The sequence below is a fragment of the Macadamia integrifolia genome, chromosome 8 (genome assembly GCF_013358625.1).
Source record: "Macadamia integrifolia cultivar HAES 741 chromosome 8, SCU_Mint_v3, whole genome shotgun sequence".
Taxonomy (NCBI): Eukaryota; Viridiplantae; Streptophyta; class Magnoliopsida; order Proteales; family Proteaceae; genus Macadamia; species Macadamia integrifolia.
Window position 1 is genome coordinate 25,294,199 of NC_056564.1, and position 22,972 is coordinate 25,317,170.

The 22,972-nt window shown below is 37.0% G+C and overlaps 1 protein-coding gene across 1 annotated transcript; it reads left to right on the forward strand.

Annotated features, from left to right (window-relative positions):
* The first annotated feature begins 1,986 nt into the window (after positions 1-1,986).
* Positions 1,987-5,108, forward strand: LOC122085649 (peptidyl-prolyl cis-trans isomerase CYP28, chloroplastic). The gene is made up of 2 exons (XM_042654141.1): positions 1,987-2,925; positions 4,560-5,108. Exons 1-2 carry the CDS (start codon positions 2,100-2,102, stop codon positions 4,766-4,768), a joined length of 1,035 nt encoding a protein of 344 aa, XP_042510075.1. The 5' UTR covers positions 1,987-2,099; the 3' UTR covers positions 4,769-5,108.
* The last annotated feature ends 17,864 nt before the right edge of the window (positions 5,109-22,972 follow it).

Below are 22,972 nucleotides of genomic sequence, written 5' to 3' on the forward strand. Positions count from 1 at the left end.
CATAAATAAATATTTAAAATAATATAAAAGATAATCACAAAGAAAATAGTAATGACTGAAAGGCCCATTCCCAAATTCTTTTGGTCAAAACAAAACCAACAGGTCAGTAATGCTCCATCTGAATCAAATCCAAAGTCCTTTGATCAAAACAAACCCAATTGAGTTGCTTGAGAGAGAGAGAAAGAGAGAGAGAGAGAGAGAGAGAGAGAGAGAGAGAGAGAGAGAGAGAGAGAGAGATCGTTGAGAGTCATGAGCGGGGTGAGAGTCACAAGAATGGGAGAGAGATCCTAAGAGTAGGGGTTTTTTTTTTCTTCCTATTTTGGTGGGGAAATAAAAAGGGAAATTTTAATGATTGAGTGAAATTTTCTTTCACATGTAAAATATATTTTCCTTGCAACCTAACAAAGCCTTTACGATTTATTTTCTTCTCTTATTGGTAAAAAAAATTCCACTTTACATAAAAAATTTACGTTCCCCTTGCAACCAAACAAAGCCTTTATGATTTCTTTTCTTCTCTTATTGGTAAGAATCATTGCCTGAACATCTCACATTTGGGTGGTCCTTTCTTTTCCACCAGTGGCACAGAAGGTGCTCTTCGTTAGCAATGTTGCACCTACTCAAGTCCAGACAAGAACCCTATGGCGCCACCAACATCAGATCTATCACTAGAATTCCAAAGAAATGTTCGAAATATACAGTTCTTTTCCCAATTTTTATGGACTTCATGGGCCAAAATCGCCAAGAAATGCTGAGCCATTAGCCAAATGGGCCCAAAGCCCAAATCGACGTATAACCAAGCTAGATCATGGCGTGTCCTGGACATTCAACGGTTTCAACAGTTGAAATTACCACATCATCCTTTATTATGCTACTATTAAGTAGTGTAAGAGTGCAATTTAGAACAAAAAAAAAAAAAAAAAACTGAAATCAGACGTTCGTTTAAAATTCAACTGAATCGAACTGAAAAATTATATTCAGTTTTGATTTTGAAAAATTTCATTCCTTTTGATTTTAGAAATGAAATTATTGGTTTTGTTGGGGGTACAATGTCTTGTATTCTATCATATGAATTTATATATTGATTTTGAAATTCCCAAGACACCAAAGGAATTGATGGAGTGCAAAAGAAGAAGAATAAGGTTTGAGAAGGTCGAGTGGTAAGTTTGCCAAAAAAAATAAAAAAGAATGGAAATATTTTTTATCAGTAGAGTTCCCATTTGTAATTCCTGATTTTTTAGGGCAATCTCACGTATTGATTAGGAACTAAAAGATTGTTTCAAAAACCAGGATTAAATTGGTAGAATTAGTCATGATGGATTTTGATTCTAGACATTTTGGAGCAGCCGATTCTTAGGGCCCATTTGATAACGTTTCCAGAAACGGAGTAAAAATCGTTTAATAAAACTGTTTCGTTTCACTTATTTTCAGAAATAGAAATATAAATTTTTACTTATTTATGGTTCAAGAAACAATCCAGGCGAAACAAGTTGACTTGTTTCGCCGTTTCCGGAAACCACTTGTGGCCATTTTTTCACTGGTTACTATCGATTTATAAAAACATGACTTATCAAACACCTTCAATTCCGTTTCTATTTCTAGAAATGAAAATTTATATTTCTGTCGTTTCTTGAAACAGAAACGACAGAAACGTTATCAAATGGGCCTAAGACTTTTTGGGATTGGATCAGTGGGTTTTCAAATATGAGATTTTTTTTTTTTTTTTTTTTTTGTTAGTAACGAACCCCTAAGTTGAAAATATCTATTAGCACACAACACCTTTGGACCAACGGAACTGTGCCCAGGTGTACAAATCTGCGAGACCGATTCTAGGTTTTTGAGGATCAGTTCTGGGCCGAATTTATGTCAATAGGACCAACTGTAGTGAAACCGTATTTAAATTGATCTTGGCGACTCAAGCACAGAACGTTGGTCCATCTTACCATTTTGCCACACCAGAGGATCAACGAGTGGTGGCCAAGAACAACACATATCCCACCCATCGAAATTGCAATTTCCCTCTCTCTCTCTCTCTCTCTCTCTCTCTCTCTCTCTCTCTCTCTCAAACAAACAAACATGTGGAAATCCATAACCCCAGTCCGATGGGCTCCTCCGCAACGCCTCTTCTCGGCCACTACCACCACCGTCAGTTCCTTCACCGTCCACTGGCACATCTCTCGTCCCAACCCAGACACTCCAACTCAATTCCTGCAATACACTTCAACCGCCGCTCCATCATCTTCCTCTCCACTTCTCTCCCCCTGCTCTCCTCCCCTGTCGCCATCGCCGCCAGTGAAAATGCCCTCGACCCAGAAACCCCTCAACCACTGCGGCCGCCGCCCGACACCGCCATCGTTGCCAATGAGAATGCCCTCAATCCGCAACCCCCTCAAACACCGCGGCCGCCGCCCGACACTACCATCACCGACCGTGTCTTCATAGACTTCAGCATCTGTCCAAATTACTTCCGCTCAGACCGTACACTCGGCGACGAATTCTCGGCATGCCAAGAATCCGAGCTTCTGGGCCGTGTTGTTTTCGGCCTCTACGGCAAACATGTTCCTTTAACCGTTTCTAACTTCAAAGCCATGTGCACAGGCTCCTCTGGTTCTTCCTACAAAGGCACTCTGATTCAGAAGATCTTTCCAGGTCAGTTCCTCGTTGCCGGTAAGCAAGGGCGGAGGGATAAGGGAGAGGTGCGTCCACCATCGGACTTGGCGAGGAACACGGAGACCGTCGATCCGAGGTCTTTTCTGCTTACCCATTCGAGGGCTGGTGTTCTTTCGCTATGTTTGTCTGAGAACGATGATGATGAGCAGATTAAGCTTAACCCCAATTATAGGAATGTTGAGTTCCTGGTTACTACGGGACCTGGTCCTTGTCCTCAGCTTGATAATGGAAATATTGTCTTTGGAACTGTGCTTGAAGGTTTGTTAGTTCTATTTCGATTGCATTTGCATTTTGAGCTAAAGCTAAGAGATCCTGAAATGGATTAGTTCTATGTTTGCCTGAACCCAAATATCAATTTGATTGGGAAGAGACTGTTTTGTTCTTGATCCATTTGTTTGTAGTTGAGCTCATAAAATTTCGCTTCAAGATGACAAATCTTAACTACCCTTTACTGTTTTTAAGATGCTTTGAATGGGTTGATGTACATTGTCATGGTTGTGAAACTTGGAGACTTGGCCTATTTCAGTTAGTCCGGGTTGCTTCTATTGATGCCTCTGGTTGATCTAGCATATCACAATTGCAACTCACTTTTTTTCTAGTAACTACACTGTACTGTTATTTATGCACGGTTTATGCTACATAAGGGCTTGATGAACCAAATTCTCGAGTTTGAAACAGATGCTGGTTATGTTATTAACTTCTTATCATGCTTCAAGTCTTCAACATGTAAATTTTGCAACCAAATTAGACTTTTTTAAGTCTTGGACCAAAATATTTGAGTGATGTCAACTTAAATCATTACAAGTTTTATATTGAATCGGTTGTTTTCACATCAAGATCACCATAGAAATTTTAAGCTGATATACTGAAATATCAAAATAGTGCAAACCATGATTTTGAGAAGCAACAAATTTGATTGGGGTTGGGATTAGAATATTTTGATGGGTTCTTTATTTGGTGGTCCTAGCACCTCTGGACTCTGGATATTCGCATATTTTGTTGGGGTAGGTATATACTTGCTATGTCCTCAACAACTTGTAGATCTGCCTAAATTCCATTTATTCTTTGGCCTATGGAGTTTATTCGGGGAATGTCTTTATTCCTTTGGACTTCGGAGTTCTGCTTTTCTGCCTTATTTCCTCTACGGTTATTAGAAGTGTACTGCCAATCCAGTTATTGTTTTTCTTTTTTTGCCACTCTATCCTATTGGGCACTAGTAGGGCCAATGGCCACCTACTCCTACAAACACCCACCCACTCACACTTGCATAGGTTCGATCCTAGAACCTCCTCCCCTGGGCGCCAGCTCTCCAAGCTGAAGCTGCCACCACTAGGCTAAGCTAGTGTTTTGTTACTGCCAATCCAGTTCAGGAATCTAGTTAATCTAGTCTTGGGAAACATGGCTGCCAACAAATAAACCATGGCATACCTGTGCAGACCAATGTGAATGGATCATGTCAATCATTTAACTTTTTCCATTTATAAATGATTCCATGAGTTTGAACTCATCGTGGTAGGATGCCTTTGACAATCTAAAGAAACTTTCAGTGTTCTTGCTATTTATTCCAATTGAACTCTTGTAAGAGATGATATTATCATTGAATCATTGGTTTCATTTCCCTAGCTCATTTTTTCCCGGTACAATCCACAGAAACATCTAGCTCAAAATCCATAAGATAATCTATAGATTGGATGGTTGTGATTTTGATTTAATTGATGAGCTTAGGAGATCTTTTTCGTGGACTAATTGAATGAAGGGGCTGGTATTGATGTTGTGATAGAGATGTTCAGTCTCGTGTATGAGATTATATATTATTCTTATGTTTCCCAGAAGAATAGAAATCATGTTAGAATTTGAATTTCGTGACACCTTTTGTTTAAATTGAGTTTCAGGGTTAGATGTTGTGACAGCAATTGCTTCCATCCCAACCTACAAACCAGCTGAACGGATTCGCCAATTCAATGACTTTGCTGAGTTGCTTGGAGATGAAAGAGCCCAGATTGCCCGCACAATATGGAACAAGCCTCTTAAGACTGTTTATATCAGTGACTGTGGAGAGCTTAAAGTTGCCAAGCCTTCACTGACTCCCAGCCTTCCTTGATTTGATAGACATTATCAACCCATTCAGGCAGCAGAGAACATATGCATTTTTAGATTGTGTTGCTTGTTCTAACTCTTGTTGGAGATTTTGTTGTAAATTCAATTCACAACACAAGAAAGTGAGGAACCACATTGATTATTTACTGACTTCTGTACTTCCTTCTTTTCAAAACATAGGAGCATCTCAGTGCACGAGGCTCTCGCTACTGCAGAGTTTGGGAGGGGCAAATGTACTCAGCTGTAACCCCCTGTTTCGCGGGAGCGGCCATTTCCAAGACATACTCTCATCTAAACATTTACTTGCTTTAATGTTAGGAGCTCAAGTATTTAGAGTTGGATTATCATTTTTCTTTCTACCTGTGTTGAATTTGAATTTGAATTTTTGTCACAGGGTTCACCTACACCAGTCAGCCCAGCCAAATTTTTATTCAGATTTATCCCGCTGAGGAGTTTGAACCTAGCTAATTGGGCCAAACTGGTTTTAGTCAAGACCTTTTTTACCTGAGATGACATCCGGTTAACCGTGGGTGGGCGAACCAGGCCAATCCAATTGACCAGTTCAGCCCATCCTTGACTCTAGTCCTTGTGAAGTTGTGATATATAAGAGGCAGGGTACGCTGCCGCATACCACAAGCTAGCGCTTGCTATGTCTATTTCTCTCTCCCCCTTTGAAATGATCCCTTGCCCTCTTGTATGATGCCTCATCCTGTAACCCCATTGGTCTTGCCTGTTAGCTTGTGCCACAAGCTGGTATTGTGCTAACTCTCCCATAAAAAATAAAAATCATATCCACATGCTCATTTGATCTCTATTTGGAAGATTTTTTTGACTATTTGAATAACTCCTTAAAATTTGACATATGGTTAATTTAGATTATATCATTTCCATCCAACAATGATTAGAATGAACATATCATTTGTTTTCTATAAAAAAAAAACATATCATTTATTCACATGGTAGAATAGATCTATTATTTCTATTAAAAAAAAATAGATCTACGTTAATGTGACAGTAATAATTCACTCTTTTTTAAAATAAAGATTTTTTTATAGCACAGAAAGTGGTTGGTTCTACCTTGTGAGGCTCCTACCCTTATTTGAAATATACTAGTTTAGTAGTTAGTATTAAGTATGGTCCATAAGCCCCATTGTTGGTAAAGGTGGTAATCGGTTTGGTTTCGGTGTATATTATTTGGCTCAATTTGGTTCACATTTACTTGGCTGAAATCAAAATCGAACTACTTACTAAATGGTTACACTTTTGGAAACCATAATCATTTAATATACGATGTCAATTTTATAGTTTTACATGGTTTTTAAACGGTTAGCAATCGGTTTGTTGGTATATTTGTACGCTTATTGAAATTTGGCTTTGTTGATAAAAACTTCAATCTTGTATCAATTTCAATAAGCAATGAGGCATTAAAGGGCAAGGTTTTAACTACATAACTACATGATAGGAGTAAAATATTGAATAGGCTATTAGACAACCTCAATGGTCCTTCCTTCTTCCTTAAATTAAACCATCTTGTTTTGTTAACATGAAACTCATTATTTTAATAAATCATATAGTTTAAACGGGTCAGTTTTGATGATGTAACCAATTTGGTTTTGATGGTTTTAATTTGGTTTGAAACCACGGGTTAAACGGTTAAAATTGAATCGAACAATTTAATTAATCGGTCTGAAAATTGAAACCCCAACCGAATCATTTACTAAATGGCTTCACAGTTTCGATGTAAACAGTTTAATTAGATTTTGTAAACGGTTTGGGTATCAAATTCACATCCTTAATTGTTGGTCCCTAGTGAGTGTTATTCTATCCGCTCGTGGGTCTCTAAGTCTAATCCCATATGGGTCCCTGTCTACACTAATGTGGGTCTTGCATTAAATAAATAAATATATAAAAGCAGAGATAAAAGAGATGCGAAGAATATCAAGAAACAAAGCGTGAAGCTAGGGATGTAAACAGATCGGATATGTTCGGATTTGGATATTTCTTGACAGAATATAGATATCCCTACGAATGAGGATCGAATTCGGATTTTTTAAGTATCCATTTACTCTTTGAGTTGTGTAATCCAAACCTTCCTCCCCCCCAGTAAATATAAGTCACTCTCAATCTATATTTCTAAATTGTTTTAACTCTTTTTCTCATTCTCTACGACTTGTTTAAACTTCAAGAACACTCAAAATCACTAATTGATCATTTAATCAGATCGGATAATTATTTTCTGAATAATTTTGGTGTTAATCCAAATACCCTTTGTCTGAATACGAATACCCCTAAATAAATACGAAAGCAAATTCGAATTCAAATTCAGATTTCGACCGTCCATTGACGCCCATACTCAGCTCCAAGGGTGAAGGGTGCTGCTATCTATGCAAATTCTAGAAGTCGGCAACACGTGGAAAATGCGAAGCAATGGGATGGTTCACGGGATAAGAAAGAAAAGAATATAAAGTTGAAAACCTTATCTTCAAACTTCAGTGCACTTTTGTCTACCAAAATTGTCCTTCATTACCATGATTCATGGCAACCAGTTTCAGCATGAGATGTCTAATAACCTAAAAAGGAGAAACAAGAAAGTTAACGACACACAAAGTTAGATTTTCTATATCATATCTTCGGTTTGTTTGGATCTTGGTAGAACTATAGTAAGAGTTAGATTCTCTTTTTATTTTGTGAAACATTTTTTCACATCATTAATACAACTGCCTAACCTTTTTTATTACATTAATGATCATTTAGGTCAAATAACAACCGTTTAGTATAGTTGGTGAGCTGTGGTGCATAAAAAATCCATGTCCATCAGGAGGTCCTGAGTTCGAACCCTGATTTAAGTCACTGATTTCTTTCAAAAACATATTTTGGAATCACATAACATTGTTAAAGGGTGAAACTTAACCACTTATATGGATTACGATGTCCTTTACCGCATGGAATCACTTGCATCCATCCTAGTTTGCCATGTAGTAAGACAATACCTCGAATTGCAATGATGACGAGCATAATGACAAGGTTTGTCACTCTGATCATATTTTTTTTATTTATTATAATGAAAAGGTTGTCTCTCGAATGACATTTTTATTTGTTTATTAAGAGGGGTAATGTCAATCCAAATTTAAAATTAAGTAATTAATTCAGGTGGGAGGTCTTGTCAAGCCTTTAGATGTAACACAAATAAATTTATAATTCATTTCAGTTTTTGTATCTTTTTTATATATATATATATATATATATAGGAAAAGCTTGGATATGTCGCAGGTATACTCAGATTTGTATCTATCTCTCTCTTTTTTTTCTTGAAAAAAATTTTCCATTTCAATTCTCTAATTGGTTGAGCCACTAACCTGAAAGCCGGTGGCATACCTAACCTCTTCCCCCACCTATATTATATAATGAAGGTTGTAGTTCAATATATAGATATTTGTATCTATTACTGACGATATCGATATTGATATGAATCAATTGTATTTGACTGATTCTAAGACAAAAATATATTTTAAACCAATAAAATACACTTTTTGACCATATCGATTGATACTTATTGAATACATATCAGCATCGATAATCACCGATAATACTAATACAATCGATACAATGCCAATACCTGATAGCCATTTGTGGTTTAATAATGGTGCTTGATTCTGAACCACATGGAGTAGAAGATGATGTGCCAAAATTTTAATATCAAACCTAGCGATCCAATTCAACCACATGCCCATCTTTCATGTTTCCCCTTTACATCTTTAGGCTTTAGCCATTAAATTGTCATGCCATGGTATAAACTTTCACATTAAGTTTCCTATTTGGTTGCGTAGTGTACAATAGCATTTCTCTGTGTCTATCTCTCTCCTGCTACAATAAGAGACATATATGTAATTTCATAGGAGGAAGGAGAGAGATAAATACAAAGAGACGCTAACATACACTTCATAACCTATTAATACTCTTTATTCCATATACTAGAAACCATTTAAAAGGGTTTTCTTTTATGTAATGAATCTATTTGGCTCACCATTCCAAAAAATGAAATTGAATCAGTTGAATCGCCTATGATCGACTATTATGTCTGAATTTTTAAATCAAAACCCTAAAATTGTTGAGAGCCCGTTTGGTATCGTTTCTGTTCCAGAAATGCAGTTTCGTGTCAAAAACGAAAATTTCAATTTCTGTGTCAAAATGCAGTTTTTAAACGAAAAAATGGTGTTTCAAAATTTCAGATTTTTATCGGGAACGATATTTTTTTTTTTTTTTTTTTGTAAAAAGAAATGAAAACTGGGAAGAATTCTATGTAATGGAGTTCATCCAATCTCTTTTTTTTAGGTTTTTTTTTTTTTCCACTTTTTGTTCCAAAAAAATAGAAACTAACCATAAGTGCACCAAACAGAAAATTCCGTTTTTTCGTTCCAATAGAACGAAAAAACTCCAAAAATGTTTTTTTAAAACGATACCAAACGGAGTTTGAGTTTTCAGATTTGAAGACCCATTCTAGGGTTTCTTGGGATTGATTCCAATCAATTTCGATCTCATTCGAATCAAATCGATCCCTCAAAATCTTCCCAATTACCAACCATGGATACAGTGCTTGAGCATGATACCCTTTTTCTTTAATAATTAAGCAAGTCCAATAATTAGAAGGCTATAGAATATTCTACCCCCCCAAAAAAAAAAATCTATATATAATAATAATAGATAGCTTTTCTTAATTATCTATCCACAAATTGAGTAGTCTAAATTTAATTGAGGATATGGTCTATCCTTATCAAAATGAAACCCTGCAACCACCAGTCACATTCTTATGGTCAAAAGTTGTTTAGAACTGTCGTTGGAGGTTGGAAGTTGCTGTGTGGACTTAAAGACAATCCACAAGGTTGGCTCCATAATCCTTTTCAGGCATTGAACCCTAACGGCCTATCTGCCTCACAAGAACCACAGGTCCACACTCTCACAGTACTCTTTTCTTTTTCAGACACTATACCCTACTTGGCTCTTTTTTATCTTCAGTTCACATTACACAAAACCCTACTTTCAATTTGCTTGGCTCTTTCATGGTAGCGGTTGGATTAGAATCTTTTTATATGTCTGATGTCCTTGAGTATCTTTCTCTCTTCATTTTTGTAAGAGTCTACATCATGTGGGTTCTGACTCTGGTTGCCAGCCAGTGTTGGATTGGTCATCTGTGCTCAACATAAAGCCTTTTTGTCCCACAAGAAAATTAAGAGGGTGAGGTAGTAACCTGGTTCATGATTTTGACAACTCCTTCTAAGAAGGAACCCAGGAATGTTGTAGTTTACCCTAGTTAGTTTTTTTTTTGTTGTTTTTGTTTTTTTGAAGGGGTGAGGTTAGCTATGCTGTTTTTCTCTTTGTTAATCAAGGTGTCTGGGTCGGCTTATGCATACGACTAATCTTCGGAAAGACTAGCGTAGCAATTCACCGTCACAGTCTCCATTGAAATCGTAAATGCATAGATGGGGAATCGAACCTGGGATTGTACATCTATCTACACAATCCCCAATTCATCCTAACCATCTGAGCAATCCACGGATGGATAGGGTAGCTATGTTGTTGGCTTTTCTTGAGTTAGTGGAAGGACTGGGATGGAATGAGCATAGGGGGACTTTTCGAAAGGGAAGACGAGATAGATAAACATAGATTTGTGTATACCGCTAGCATACCTAGCCTTTCCCCTTTTTACGGTATAATTCTCAGCCTCCCAAACCTTGCACATGTGGGAGTATTATGCTTCAGGTACGCCTTGTAGAATTAAATAGCAAAAAATAGATAATAAGTTAACACATTCTCCGTAACCATTAGTGTGATTCCGTCGGTTCTAGCTTTCCTAATCAGGCACTTAACAAACAATATACAATCACCCTCATCACACAACTCTAAACATCTTTTGACAATCTTGTGCATCTTCGTTAGGTTTTCAATTTTAAAGAAAAGCAAACACCACCACAGACCAACCACACTCAAAATGATCTGAAACAACCCCATGGCCATTTGTATCCTCCTTCCCGGAGAAGAAACATTCATTAGGCTATTGGTCATCTAAGAGAAAGATTAAGTACAGAACAATTAATAGAAGAGGGATCAACCAAAAATGTAGAAAAGAAAGGAAAAGACTAAAAATTGAATCATTTATACGTCGCCTGGTGCAAGAGCCCAAAATCTTTTAGAGAAAGAGGAAAAAATTAACAAAGCAATTATCTTTTAAACCATTTTGAATTTCTCAATTTTATAGGTAACTTGTTTACATTTTGGATGCAACTTAAGTTTCCAAAAGAAAATTCACCGTTTACAAACATTTTTATTAATAACTAAAAAATTACTAATCATCCATTCTCTACATAGCTAGAAAGCCATAATTTTTGTGGATCCAGTGCATAGCGCATTGGTTGCAGCCTCTGCTTGTAGAGCAGGTGCCAGGAGTGTGGAAGATCTAAGGATCAACTCCTGTCACATGAATTCCACCCCCTTTAGTGTGTGTGTGTGAGTAAAGTCCCCTTGGGTAGTTCTTTACTGTTTCGTTATATTTCGCCTTGAGAACAAATGCCCAAATGTTTTTTTTTCTTTCTTTTGTTGCAAATACTACCAATCCTTGTACAAGATAAGAGGTAAGGGGGAAGGGGGATGGGGAGAGTTTATTTCACAACTGAAGAAAACTGATGTACAATAGGGAAAGATGTTTCCCATTTGAGAACCTATTTATATTCAGCATCAAAAACTAAAATCATCTTTCAACCTCTAGCATGGTTTTAGGTATTGCTATTGGATCGATCATATCAGTCATATTACATCGGTATTGATTGAGATTGATCTAATACCTGATCAATCTGGGATTGGGTATCGTACCAGTGTCAAGGGTAAATTCGTAATAAAGAACCTAATTTTTATGAAAAGTAGGGGTAATATTGACCAATACTACCACTCTTGGATTGATATGAGCCGAGACCGATACCAATAACTAAATACTCAAATTCTAGGCTAACTTAATAAGTAAATCCTAGGGCTTAGTTATCACACATATGAGAAAAGATTCTCCGAGCTACCAGGGGAGGATACACTAGCATCCTCTCTCTCTCTCTCTCTCTCTCTCTCTCTCACACACACACACACACACACACACACACACATCCTCTCTCTCTCCCTCTTTTTCTCTCTCTCTCCCTCTTTTTCTCTCTCTCTCTCTCTCTCTCACACACACACACACATTCATTTGAAATGACCTTGCTGCTCTTTTCGGTAGGAAGCCATTCTTTTCGTACTTAATTGGTGTGCTCCTCTAGACCGCAAACTCATAAAATCCTTTACTGTCCCACTTATATATTCCTAGTATCAATATGCAATCTAAATATTAATTATCAATAATATATGAAAGGGAAGAGGTTCCCCATGACGCGATGGTGCACAAATAGAGGGCATTTATTGAGCAGATAAGATGTGAGGCCCACATGTGAGATGTGAGAGGACATTGCAAGAATCAACACACTTCTGTATGTGCTTCTTTTCCCTAATAAATGAAAGGGAGAAAGAACTTTCTCAAGGATTAACGCTCTCATTTGTCTATCTTTCTCTTTCCTAAATTCGTTTTTTACTTCATTCTTATATCGTAAGTTTCCCTTGTATTTTAAGTCATCCATTTTATATTGATAAAATTTCACAAAAATTTTAAACCTTTATTTTCTATTTTGTTGATTCCGTTTGAAAAAAAAAAAAAAACCCTTGAATTTTATGCAAGGGCCCTTGAAATCTCTATATTCATGACAAAACTTCAACCCTATTCATCAGTCTCTCCTCTAAACCCCCTATTTTACGATTCATAGCCCAAGTATTTCATTTACCCAAATCAGTACTTGGGTGTCACGGGAAATTTGTGCCCATAAAAAATCCTCCTCTACATTTTGATACCTAACCAAGGGGCGTACCCACCTTATAAGAATCGAAAACCTACCAAAATTCCCTCAGTATAAATTTGATTACCAAAAATCCCTCCCATCCCTTTCTTACAGTTTCCATCCAACTTGTCATGTGGCATGTTTATTTATTTATTAATTTTTCCATCCATAGATGGTCTAGAGAAACTTCTCTCAAAATTTTCCACGAAGTTCATAAATTGCACATTAAATTTGTATACTACTTTTATAGTTAGGCTCTCATGTGAATAGTGAAAAAACATTTACTTTTGAGAGATTATATTTGGAGGATTAAAAGAAGAGTGAAAGTAGGACTTGATCCCAAGATCCTTACAATTGGATTAAGTGGTACATCTCTAGGTAATTAAGGGTGATAGTAATAAATTGTCACCATCCTATGTGATGCGCGAGAGACAAAAACCATATAAATTGTCACCATCCTATGTAGGGGTGTCAACCGGTCGGGCTGGTTCGGTTTCAGTCGGGCTTAATTGGGTTTGAAGACTTTCAAGGGCTACACCGTGTCCGCCCATTTAACTAATCGGGCTTAGTTATTGAGGGCATGGTACACTTTATATTGGGTCAGTTGGTCTCGGGCTATAATCGGGCTACCTTAATCGGGCTTTAGTCGAGTCTTAATCGGGCTACAGACATGTTTAATGTTAAACGGACTTTAACCGGTTTTTAAACGGGTCCTCTTTAAAATGTGCTCTTATATTCCGGCCCACTCATGCAAGCAAAAAAAATGAAAATAAATCAATAAATGATACCAAATATAACCATTATTTAAAATGTGAACATGTCTTTACTTTTTACTTTTTATTCTTTAATTTGGGGGGTAGAATAGGTATTCTACAATCATTAAAGGGTCGGGCCAAGTCGGTGCACAATAGGCTGGTCTTGGTCGGGCGTTATTCGGTCGGTCTTGATCGGGCGCCCGACGGTCCAAGTAGTAAAATCGAGACCGACCATTTATAAACGGGCCGGACTCAAGCCCGACATGTTTAATAAACGGTTCGGGTGGGGCCGGTCTATAAACGGTCGGTCCCGATCGATTTAGTCGGGTCGGGCCACGAATTGACACCCCTAATCCTATGTGATGCGCGAGAGACAGAAACCATTCGCAGATAAAAAAAATCCATTAATGAGAATAACATTTTTATTACCCAAAATAACTCCTATTGTATGATATTTTGAATTAGAGAATTTTACTGTGGCTTTGGTGCCAAACTTGGTGTAAATAACATGTTATATCAGTCCCATTAGATATGTTATATCATACAAATAGGTGGACTATCTATAGATACCTTAGACCTATTCACAAAACCTACTTCCAAGCAATTATAAAGATCTAAAGACGTTTGTAATGAAGAACGATGAGGGTCACATCAATGAACCATTTTTTCATAGAAACCAGTTTCGTCTGAAAAAAGATCCTTACCAACCCCAATGACTCTCCAAAGATTCATTCAAGGGTTGGGAGGAGTCTAACATGCATTTCGGGGAATTGACTGGTGTTGGAATATGTGACCAACTCCTCCCAACCCTTTGAATCTTAGATAGTCATTGGAGGCCCCAGTCATTAGGGAGGAGCGGATCCATTTTTTCCATTGTGCTGAACTGCTGATCATTCAAGACCCTATATGGAGGTCCAAACCTCCAACTCCATTTCCTTAAAAAAAAAAGAAAAATTGAGTGAAGGGTAAAGGCCACAACTTCATCTCCATCCAACAAGCCCCTTAGTCCAATCCATGCGATTGAATTTCTGGAAATGAAAATCAGTATTCCGAAGGATCTTTTTGGCTTCATTTGATTGCAAGGAAAAATACAAATATTACCTTGGAAATTGAAATATATTTTATAGAAAAATCAATCTTACTACTTGATTGTATTCTCTTGTAAATATTTTTTCTTAGAAAATGAAAGATATATTATAGCAAATACAAATATTTTCCTTTCCTCATTTCCTTTGCAACCAAACAGTCTCTAGGGTTACATTTTTGGAGTTTTATTTATTTATTTATTTTAAAATTTCCTCCTTCAAAAGTGAATGGTTGAGTAGGGGAAGAAGATTTTGATCATTGGATTGTATTGCCAGGAAAATCTGTAGCTTTACACGATATAGATCCATACAAAAAAAGTTAAGAGCAATGCAAGAGAGAGAACGAGTGGAGCAAACTTTGAGAGGGAACTCTCTGATACTAAATTCAAAGATTAGGGGTAAAAACTAACAACATTGATATTAGAACCCCAGGTTCACCAGGAGGTCTCGAGTTCAAACCCCCTGGCTGTTACCTACTTCCCTCCCTACCAATAAAAAAAAAAAAATGATATTAGAATCTATAGAGCAACGGGTTTGAGTAATGAATTCACAGTAAATGCTCAGTGCGTTGAAGATGATCTTATCTTGTTTTTGGGGAATTCGGCTCCTCTCCAATTCCTAATCACCCAATTCTTGCTTATTTCTCTATGTGCACGCGGAACTTGTACATTTTAAAATCTAACTATTATAGAAGTTTTTAGGAATTCAAACCCATTTTATTCCCTCAAATGCCTCTCTACCCGGCTACCGTTGGATTTTGAAATGTACAGGTGTCGCACCGCAGAGAGAATTGGGCAAGAACTGGGCGATTGAGAATTGGAGAGGAGCCGGATTTGTGTTTTGTTCATACTTTCCTTTTATAAGAAAGAGACAATGAAATCGTAATGTAGAAGGTCCGATTTACCCTTGTCAGAAATCACCTTTAAGGTGAACCCCGATATGTGATGGAGGGTGGGGAATCTTTACTCTTAAGTAATCGACGTGGCTCAAGCTCAATCACGGCTTAAACTCTTCATCTACTTGCTACGTGTCAGCCACCCATTGGTGGGTTAATTTTAGGTATATCAGGTTGCATAATTATTGTTGGACTTAAACCTTCCCAAGAGGATTGGAAGCTGAGGATAGTGATAGAGATCTTCTTTGGATTTGAGAATGTACAAAGAAACTGAGAATTTTCCAAGTCATGCCATTAATATTAAGCAGTAATATAAGAAGAAAACACAAACAAGTCTATATCAGAAGTTGCTGAGAAAGCAAAAGAAATACAAGTAATTAAGTACCCTACACAGAACAAACAACACCCCTCTTCTAGAATCAGAAAACAGAAGAAACCTCACCAATTAAATTCACAAAATAACAGGAAGAAATTTATCAAATTCTATCATATTATAGTACAACAAAGGGAGACTAGGAATTAGTGTTACTTTCTTTTATAAATTTTACCTAAAAGCAAAGAACTTCCTTTTACAATTCTTGATTTCACTATAGAATTTATTATCCTAACCTTATAATAAATTGGTAAAGTCTATGGGAGTCTTATCATAGACCTTGTACAAAAGCATCACTACCAACCTATCAAATCAATGAACTGCTAACTTAGACCTGGCCCTCCTCCCCTTGCCTCCCAACCTTGACCAAATTTTAAAAATAAAAAGGAGTAAAGAATTCCACCAGTTCACAAATGTGACTCTCATCAATTTATCTTGAAATTTTAAAAACAGAATAGCAGTTCAAATATATTTTATCTTTGGTTTGAAGTCATACTCTTAGTTTAATTAGAGAGGAAGCTCTGATTTTCTAGGAATGCAGTTGCTCCATGGTTTACTATTAAAAGTTTCCCTTCTTTGGTAAAAAAATGTAGAAAATATTATACAAAAGAATGTGATTAATATTCAAAACCATTAAGAAAATATCTCTTAAGCACAATTAAGATCTACATCATTTGGAACAGTTTTGTGTAGAAACACTTCCATAGGGGTGTTATAATCAATAGATGGTTAAAATGGTTAGAAAGTTGTCCATATTCTGTTATCTCATTCTCAGCTTTCTATGTAAAAGCAAGGATAATTATAAGATAGTTGAGTTTGAAATTGACCATTGATGGTACTCAATAAAAATTGAAGATCCATAGCATAGTTTCCTATTTCCCTAATTTCTTATTGATACCCATATGGTGTCAAATAATTTATAACACTATTTTCTGTCAATTAATATGATACATTTCTACTTTCAATAAGTAAAATATTGTCATTTTCACCATGTATATTCGCAACGGTTGCAAGACATATATTGAAACCCACTTTTAATGCTGACATAAAGAAAATTTGAGGACAAGATAAGAGGCAATCAAAGAAGGTTACATGTTTTAAAAATACCTAAAGAGGTGTCATCACAGAAACAAAATCCTATATATGAGAAAGAACAATTACAATCACACAATGTAAGGATACATACGATTCGTTAAAGGTGCCTAAGTCCACAGAGAGACGAGAGAAATTTTCACTAGCAATAGTGAAAGGGTCACAAGCTCTCTTCCTCCAAGTTTCTTTCTCTTTTTTTTGCTAACGACGGGTATCCAGCCCTTCAGCCTGACTAGTCCTGCAGGTCCATATTGACCCCACAATGGCATGGACCAGGTCATATTGAAGTTGAATGAGAACCATTCAACTTTCACTGAAATCAGTGAAGAATACTAAACACCCCCGTGTAAGTGGCTTAAGGTTCCAAGTCTCTTTCCGTTTACAAAGAATAATACCCTAATAACGCCTATCGCTACCAATCTCTAGGGAAAATAAAGAAATACAATTTTCCAATGTAAACCCTAAAAGATTCAAACCCTATTTAACAGCTATTTGGATGCAACCTATGTTCCATAGAATACAAGACATCAATCCTCTCAATAATCATTCTTTCTCAAAAATGCGTATGAACTGCAAACCAGTTTTAACGAATTACATGACCCAACAATGGAAGATTTATCCCAATTAGATTGGCAAAACATTCGAGGAATCACACAGCATTAAATCAAATCAGACAACTAATTATTGATGGTTCCACTACTACATGTGCACTAAGCATGGGTGAACAACAACTGTCCTTTTATGTAGCTTGCAGTGGAAGTGATCAGACTAAAACATCAGTTTTGTAAGAAGATATTATTTGGGGGTGGGGGTTAAGCACATTCTCATGCTTTATTTCAAGATGATCAGATTCTTGCTATAAAACACCAGTCATATCTGCTTTGGTTATCAACTTTGTTTACACTGGTTTTGGCCTTTCCTCTGATCCTCCAAAACTAACTTGCCTTTACATTTTGAGGGGTCCATGCTCTTATTAATCATGAAATGTATATGTACTACCACCATTGACACATGATGTTACATGACATTTATATTACATGCTTTACTAGTAAGTGTGTTTTTTTGGCTAACGATGGATATCCAGGTTTTTGATTTGACTAGTTTTAGGGGTTTATACTGATTCCACAATCGCATGAACCGACTCACAATAGGGTTGAATGAGAATCATTCAATTTTCACCTAAAACAGTGAAGAACTAAATACCTCATGTGAGTGGCCCTAAAGAGGTAAGAGGAGTCGAATTCCGAACCACACACTTTCTGAGACGAAAAGTAAATGTGATTATTATATAAGGTTACTTCTATTTCTTCAAGTTCTATGACATCCATGGATTTAGGAGATGATATCGATATCGGTATTAGTATCTATCGATATCAGATCAGAATCGATCAAAAATAAGGAATCAACTTCAATCGATATCAATCCGATACAATCGATACAAGACCAATACTTGAAACAATGATGACATCACCATTATCTATTCAAAACATGGAAGAAACTGTTCTTTGGATGCCTTTCAATCTAATGTGTCGTATACTCCACACTAACTTGTGAAGTTGTTGGCGGTTTTCTTTTACTTAATTGTACAAAACTCTTGGGAGCTAGTTTGAATGGTTGGGTTCATTCCAACCCCAAATTGAAAGGTGAATTTGTTGACTATTATTACCATACCCAAAAAGTTTTATGATCAAATACAAGGGAAAAGTCAGTCCCTAAGGTCTTTCAATGGGTCCCAATAACTTTGCAATTATTTATGGAAGGTGGGTTGGAGAGAGAGAGAGAGAGAGAGAGAGAGAGAGAGAGAGAGAGAGAGAGGTGGGGGAAGGGAAGAAGGTGGGGGGTTGGGATGATAATGATATTGATTGTAAGGATATGCAAGAGAATGGACGGGGACCACTGGCATTTTGTCAAGTCCCTCTTAAAAAGGGGCTTGAGTGGGGGGAAGGGAGAGGGGGGATGTAAAGAAACACAAGGTTCAAAGAGGGTCAATCATAAATGCAACCATGGACCAAGCTTCATCTAAGCTTTAATTTACCACAAAATTATCCTTTGCAAAGCTTAAAATCATATCAAGAGATTCCCTTATTCACAATGTTGTCATCTAAATATGGTTGCTGCCCACCTATGATCTACATCAACATGAGCATCTTAATTGACCCTACTTATCTAATCAAAGTCATTTTATGTCTTTAACCAGCTAGAGCATATCTTCCCAACCATTTTTAGAAATTCCCTTTATAATTTATTACAAATTCTAAATTGACACATCTTGTTCAACATCACATTCACCTACCCTTTTTTGTTTTTTATTTTTTATTTTTTTCTTTTCTTCTACAATCATTTACATACTACGCGAGTTTGAAATGATAAATATCTTTATCTCGAAAAGTCTTTGAAAAGAAAATTCTATACAATGGAAAGTAGGGAAACAATTAGAAAAGCACTTCTCACGTGTCAATGAGTAATACCCATATTGTATTGGCATGAATCCTCTCTTAGGTCAGATTTGATATGATTTTTTTTTAATTGATTTTATAAAACAGTCAATAAATAAATTTTTGATTAAAAAATTTAAAATTATTTAGTTGCATCAATCTGAAAAATTTCAAGGATAAAATATCACAATTTATGAGACTAGATTCTCTATATTTCTTTGGAAGAGAGTGGTGGTGGTAGTGTGGGGGCGGAGCTTGGGGCTGGAGTTGGAAAAGGGGTGGTGATCTGACCATTAGGAGAAGTAGAAGGGTGATGTTTTATTTTAACATGAAATTACTTATTTGCCTATCAAATTAACCATGTGCTAATTTGAAACAAGAGTGAAATCAATTTTAAAATGAAACTACTCCTCGGCTGGGGGTGTCAAAACCTAGCCCCACGAAACTGACCGAAGCCTACTGAGACCAAAACAAACTGAAAGCCATATGAGGTTATTGGATAATTTTTCGGGATGAGGTTTTGTGAGAATGAAACTAAACCGGACTGCATTGAATCGATAAGACACCAAATCGAACATAAAAAACCAGGCCGAAATTGATATAGCCCGATTAGAAACTAATATCAACCTGAAACTCATAAAAAAAATAAAAATAAAATAAAAAATATATAAATAAACAATTTTTTTCATACTTTACATATATTTACATGGTAAACTGATAAGGCACCAAACCAAACTTAGAAACCGGTAAGAAATCAAAATCAGCACATCTTTATTGATTAATGTCTCGATTTCACTCATTCTCAATTGGCCAATTGACACCCCTATATATCCTCAGCTATTTCAAAATTTATATTTCATTAACATAAGGTGTAAGAAGGTATGACCATGTCCAACAAAGACTTGTGGATGTTCCAGTAAGGAGGATTGATTGATCCAAATAGAGGGATCTAAGAGAGCTAGGGGTATGCAAAAATGACCGTAGGGGAAGTTGTGAGTAAAGCTATTCTCATATTATGCCTTGTCCCAAGTATAGCCTTGAATAGAATAGTTTATGTGGCGGACCCATCTAGCTGTGTTCTATTTAGTTATTGTTTTTGTCTTTTGCTTTGTTTCACTTTTAACCTTTCTTTCTTTGTCCTTGCTTGGATCCTTTTGGGATCCTCTGTGGTGCACTTGGGATGTAGCGTATATCTAAGGGTTGGGAGCCCTTAGACACACAACACAAGGTGCCCCCAACTTTCAGATCTGTGCCACAAGACATGTAACACTAATGAGGATCCGGTTCCATGTGGTCGACCCCATTATGTTAGGATATGATTTTCTTTTTCTTTTGCTAATTGATATTTCCAAGCCTTCGACTTGACAAATCCCCCGGGTTCAGCAGAACCCATAGTCATTGGACCAGGTTGTTAGTGGGATTAAATGGAAAGCCAAATTAATCCCGTTGTGAATGACCTCAAAGATACTATCAAGGTGATTCGAACGTAGGAAAAACGCCTTATCCATAACAATTCACCAAGGGACCAACCCCTTAGACTTAATTGGGATAAAGCTTTGTCGTTATTGTCATTATCGTAAAATAAGATGTAAAAATCAAACCAAATAATTAAAAAACATAAATCACCCCATGAAATTGAAATAGAAGTCATAGCAAATCAAAGCTCTCCTTTTTTTTTTTTTTGATACCCAGGTGTCTGTATCTTTGACCAGATGAGTCCCTGGGGTCACTGTGATACCGCTTACACAGGATTAGATCAATTCGAAACAGAAACTCTCGTATGATGATCCCAAGAAGTTAGGTGCAACAACGAAGATTTGATCATGGAACATCACTTCTTAAGGTGGAATACTGTGTCCTCTCCAAACCAACTGGGCTAACCCTTAAGGTTAAATCAAAGCTCATACAAAGAATGAACCTTTTGAAGGCAACTCCTAACACAGTTGAATGGTAACCTGCTGATAGAATACACACATCCCGAGAGATCATGTATTCGACTCCACTTCCTTCCCCCTCCCCTCCCAAAAAACAAAGCTTCCTTTTTGTATCACTTTGTTAGATGCATGGACCAATTTGGATAAGACGAATCACCTGTCATCATACTTGATGGAACATGGGTACATTGCACACTGAATATAACCACAGTACACGTGAAGTCTAAGGGCATATGATGCCCTAAAAGGTGAAATCAAAACTATTCCACACACCCCCTTGATGCAATCTATCTTCAATTCTGGATTAGGGTTAATTAGATGGTGACAACATAACATTTCAAGACATTCTTGAGTACCTTTCATTTGTGTATTCATGCAAAATTTTTATTATATAATGTTGACCCCTCCCTCCCCAATCCCCCTACCCCTAAATCCAATCAATATTAAACACCACCTATTACCATTCAAGTATACAAAGACATATGGAAAAGCTCATATAAGACTTTAGGGGCATGATTTGTGCTTTATTTCCTCATAAAGGGTTTTAGTGGTACCCATTCAAACCTTACCTTAATCTCATACCATATTTTAATTTATATTTACGTATAATAATATTAATATAATCTTAACCTACCAAACGCTACACCTACTAAATATATATATATCTCTCTCTCTCTCTCTATATATATATATATTAAATTTCTCTATCATCATCATTATACTATAAAGTAATAGAATTACTTTGCTTCAGTCCTTGGACAATTACACTTGTGAACCGTTGTATTGGTCTGGTACTTGTTCCTTTTGTTGGATATAACCCTGTGGGACCCACTTATTGAGTGACGTGGAGTATTTTGATTGGGTGGCCGGTTGCATCCGAGCAGTTTCCACGTTGGCAAGCAACGTAGCGGATGCCCTACGAAACCTCAGATCCGAGATGCTTAGCCACGAGATTCCTCATTATTGCGAACGTTTTCTAGGGTAACCACGTGTCGTGAGCTGAGCCATTCTATGCCGGGGCCTAGGATATTTTCATAATAAACAATACAAGAAGATAGTGACGTGGAAATCAGTAGCACGCGTGGCCGAGAAAGCGATTGACACGTATGTGTAACTTCCAAACTGGGAAATCATAGGCCTATTGGCGAGATGGGATGTGGCTTGTGGGGCCATCGTATATCACTATAAAATGACGAAAATACCCCTGCTATTGATATAGGTCACGGGTGTCTATCTGCAACTGTAAGGTTACAAAAATAGTAAATTTCCAGTGCTATAAAAGTTGCAGTAATAGATTACACATTTCACGTAAAAATGAAAATGGTGGGACTGAAACGGGAAGATAATGTATTCGATAAATAGGGAGAGTTTTGGAAAGATAAAATCTAGGGAGTGGCCAGTGGGTAATATTTTAATATTTTTTTATTTTCTTAAAATAATAAAAAAATATCTCAGCTGATTGAATTGCCGTCCGGTTGACGGCAAAGGAAACACAGCCATTAGGTAAGGGGGACCACTTTGCGTCAGGCCACGTGGACATGAGGGCTGACCTGCAATAGTAGCTCGGTGGGTCCCATTCCTTGGCAGTATAGGGAGGATTGGAGGGGACCGCTTTGCTTTCGGCCTATATTGAAGGAAGGGGAGAGGGGGGACCACCGGACCACCGAAGCGAAGCGTGATCAAGCCGGCGGCTCATCAGAGTCTCAGACAACAAAAGTAGGGGAGAGTCAAA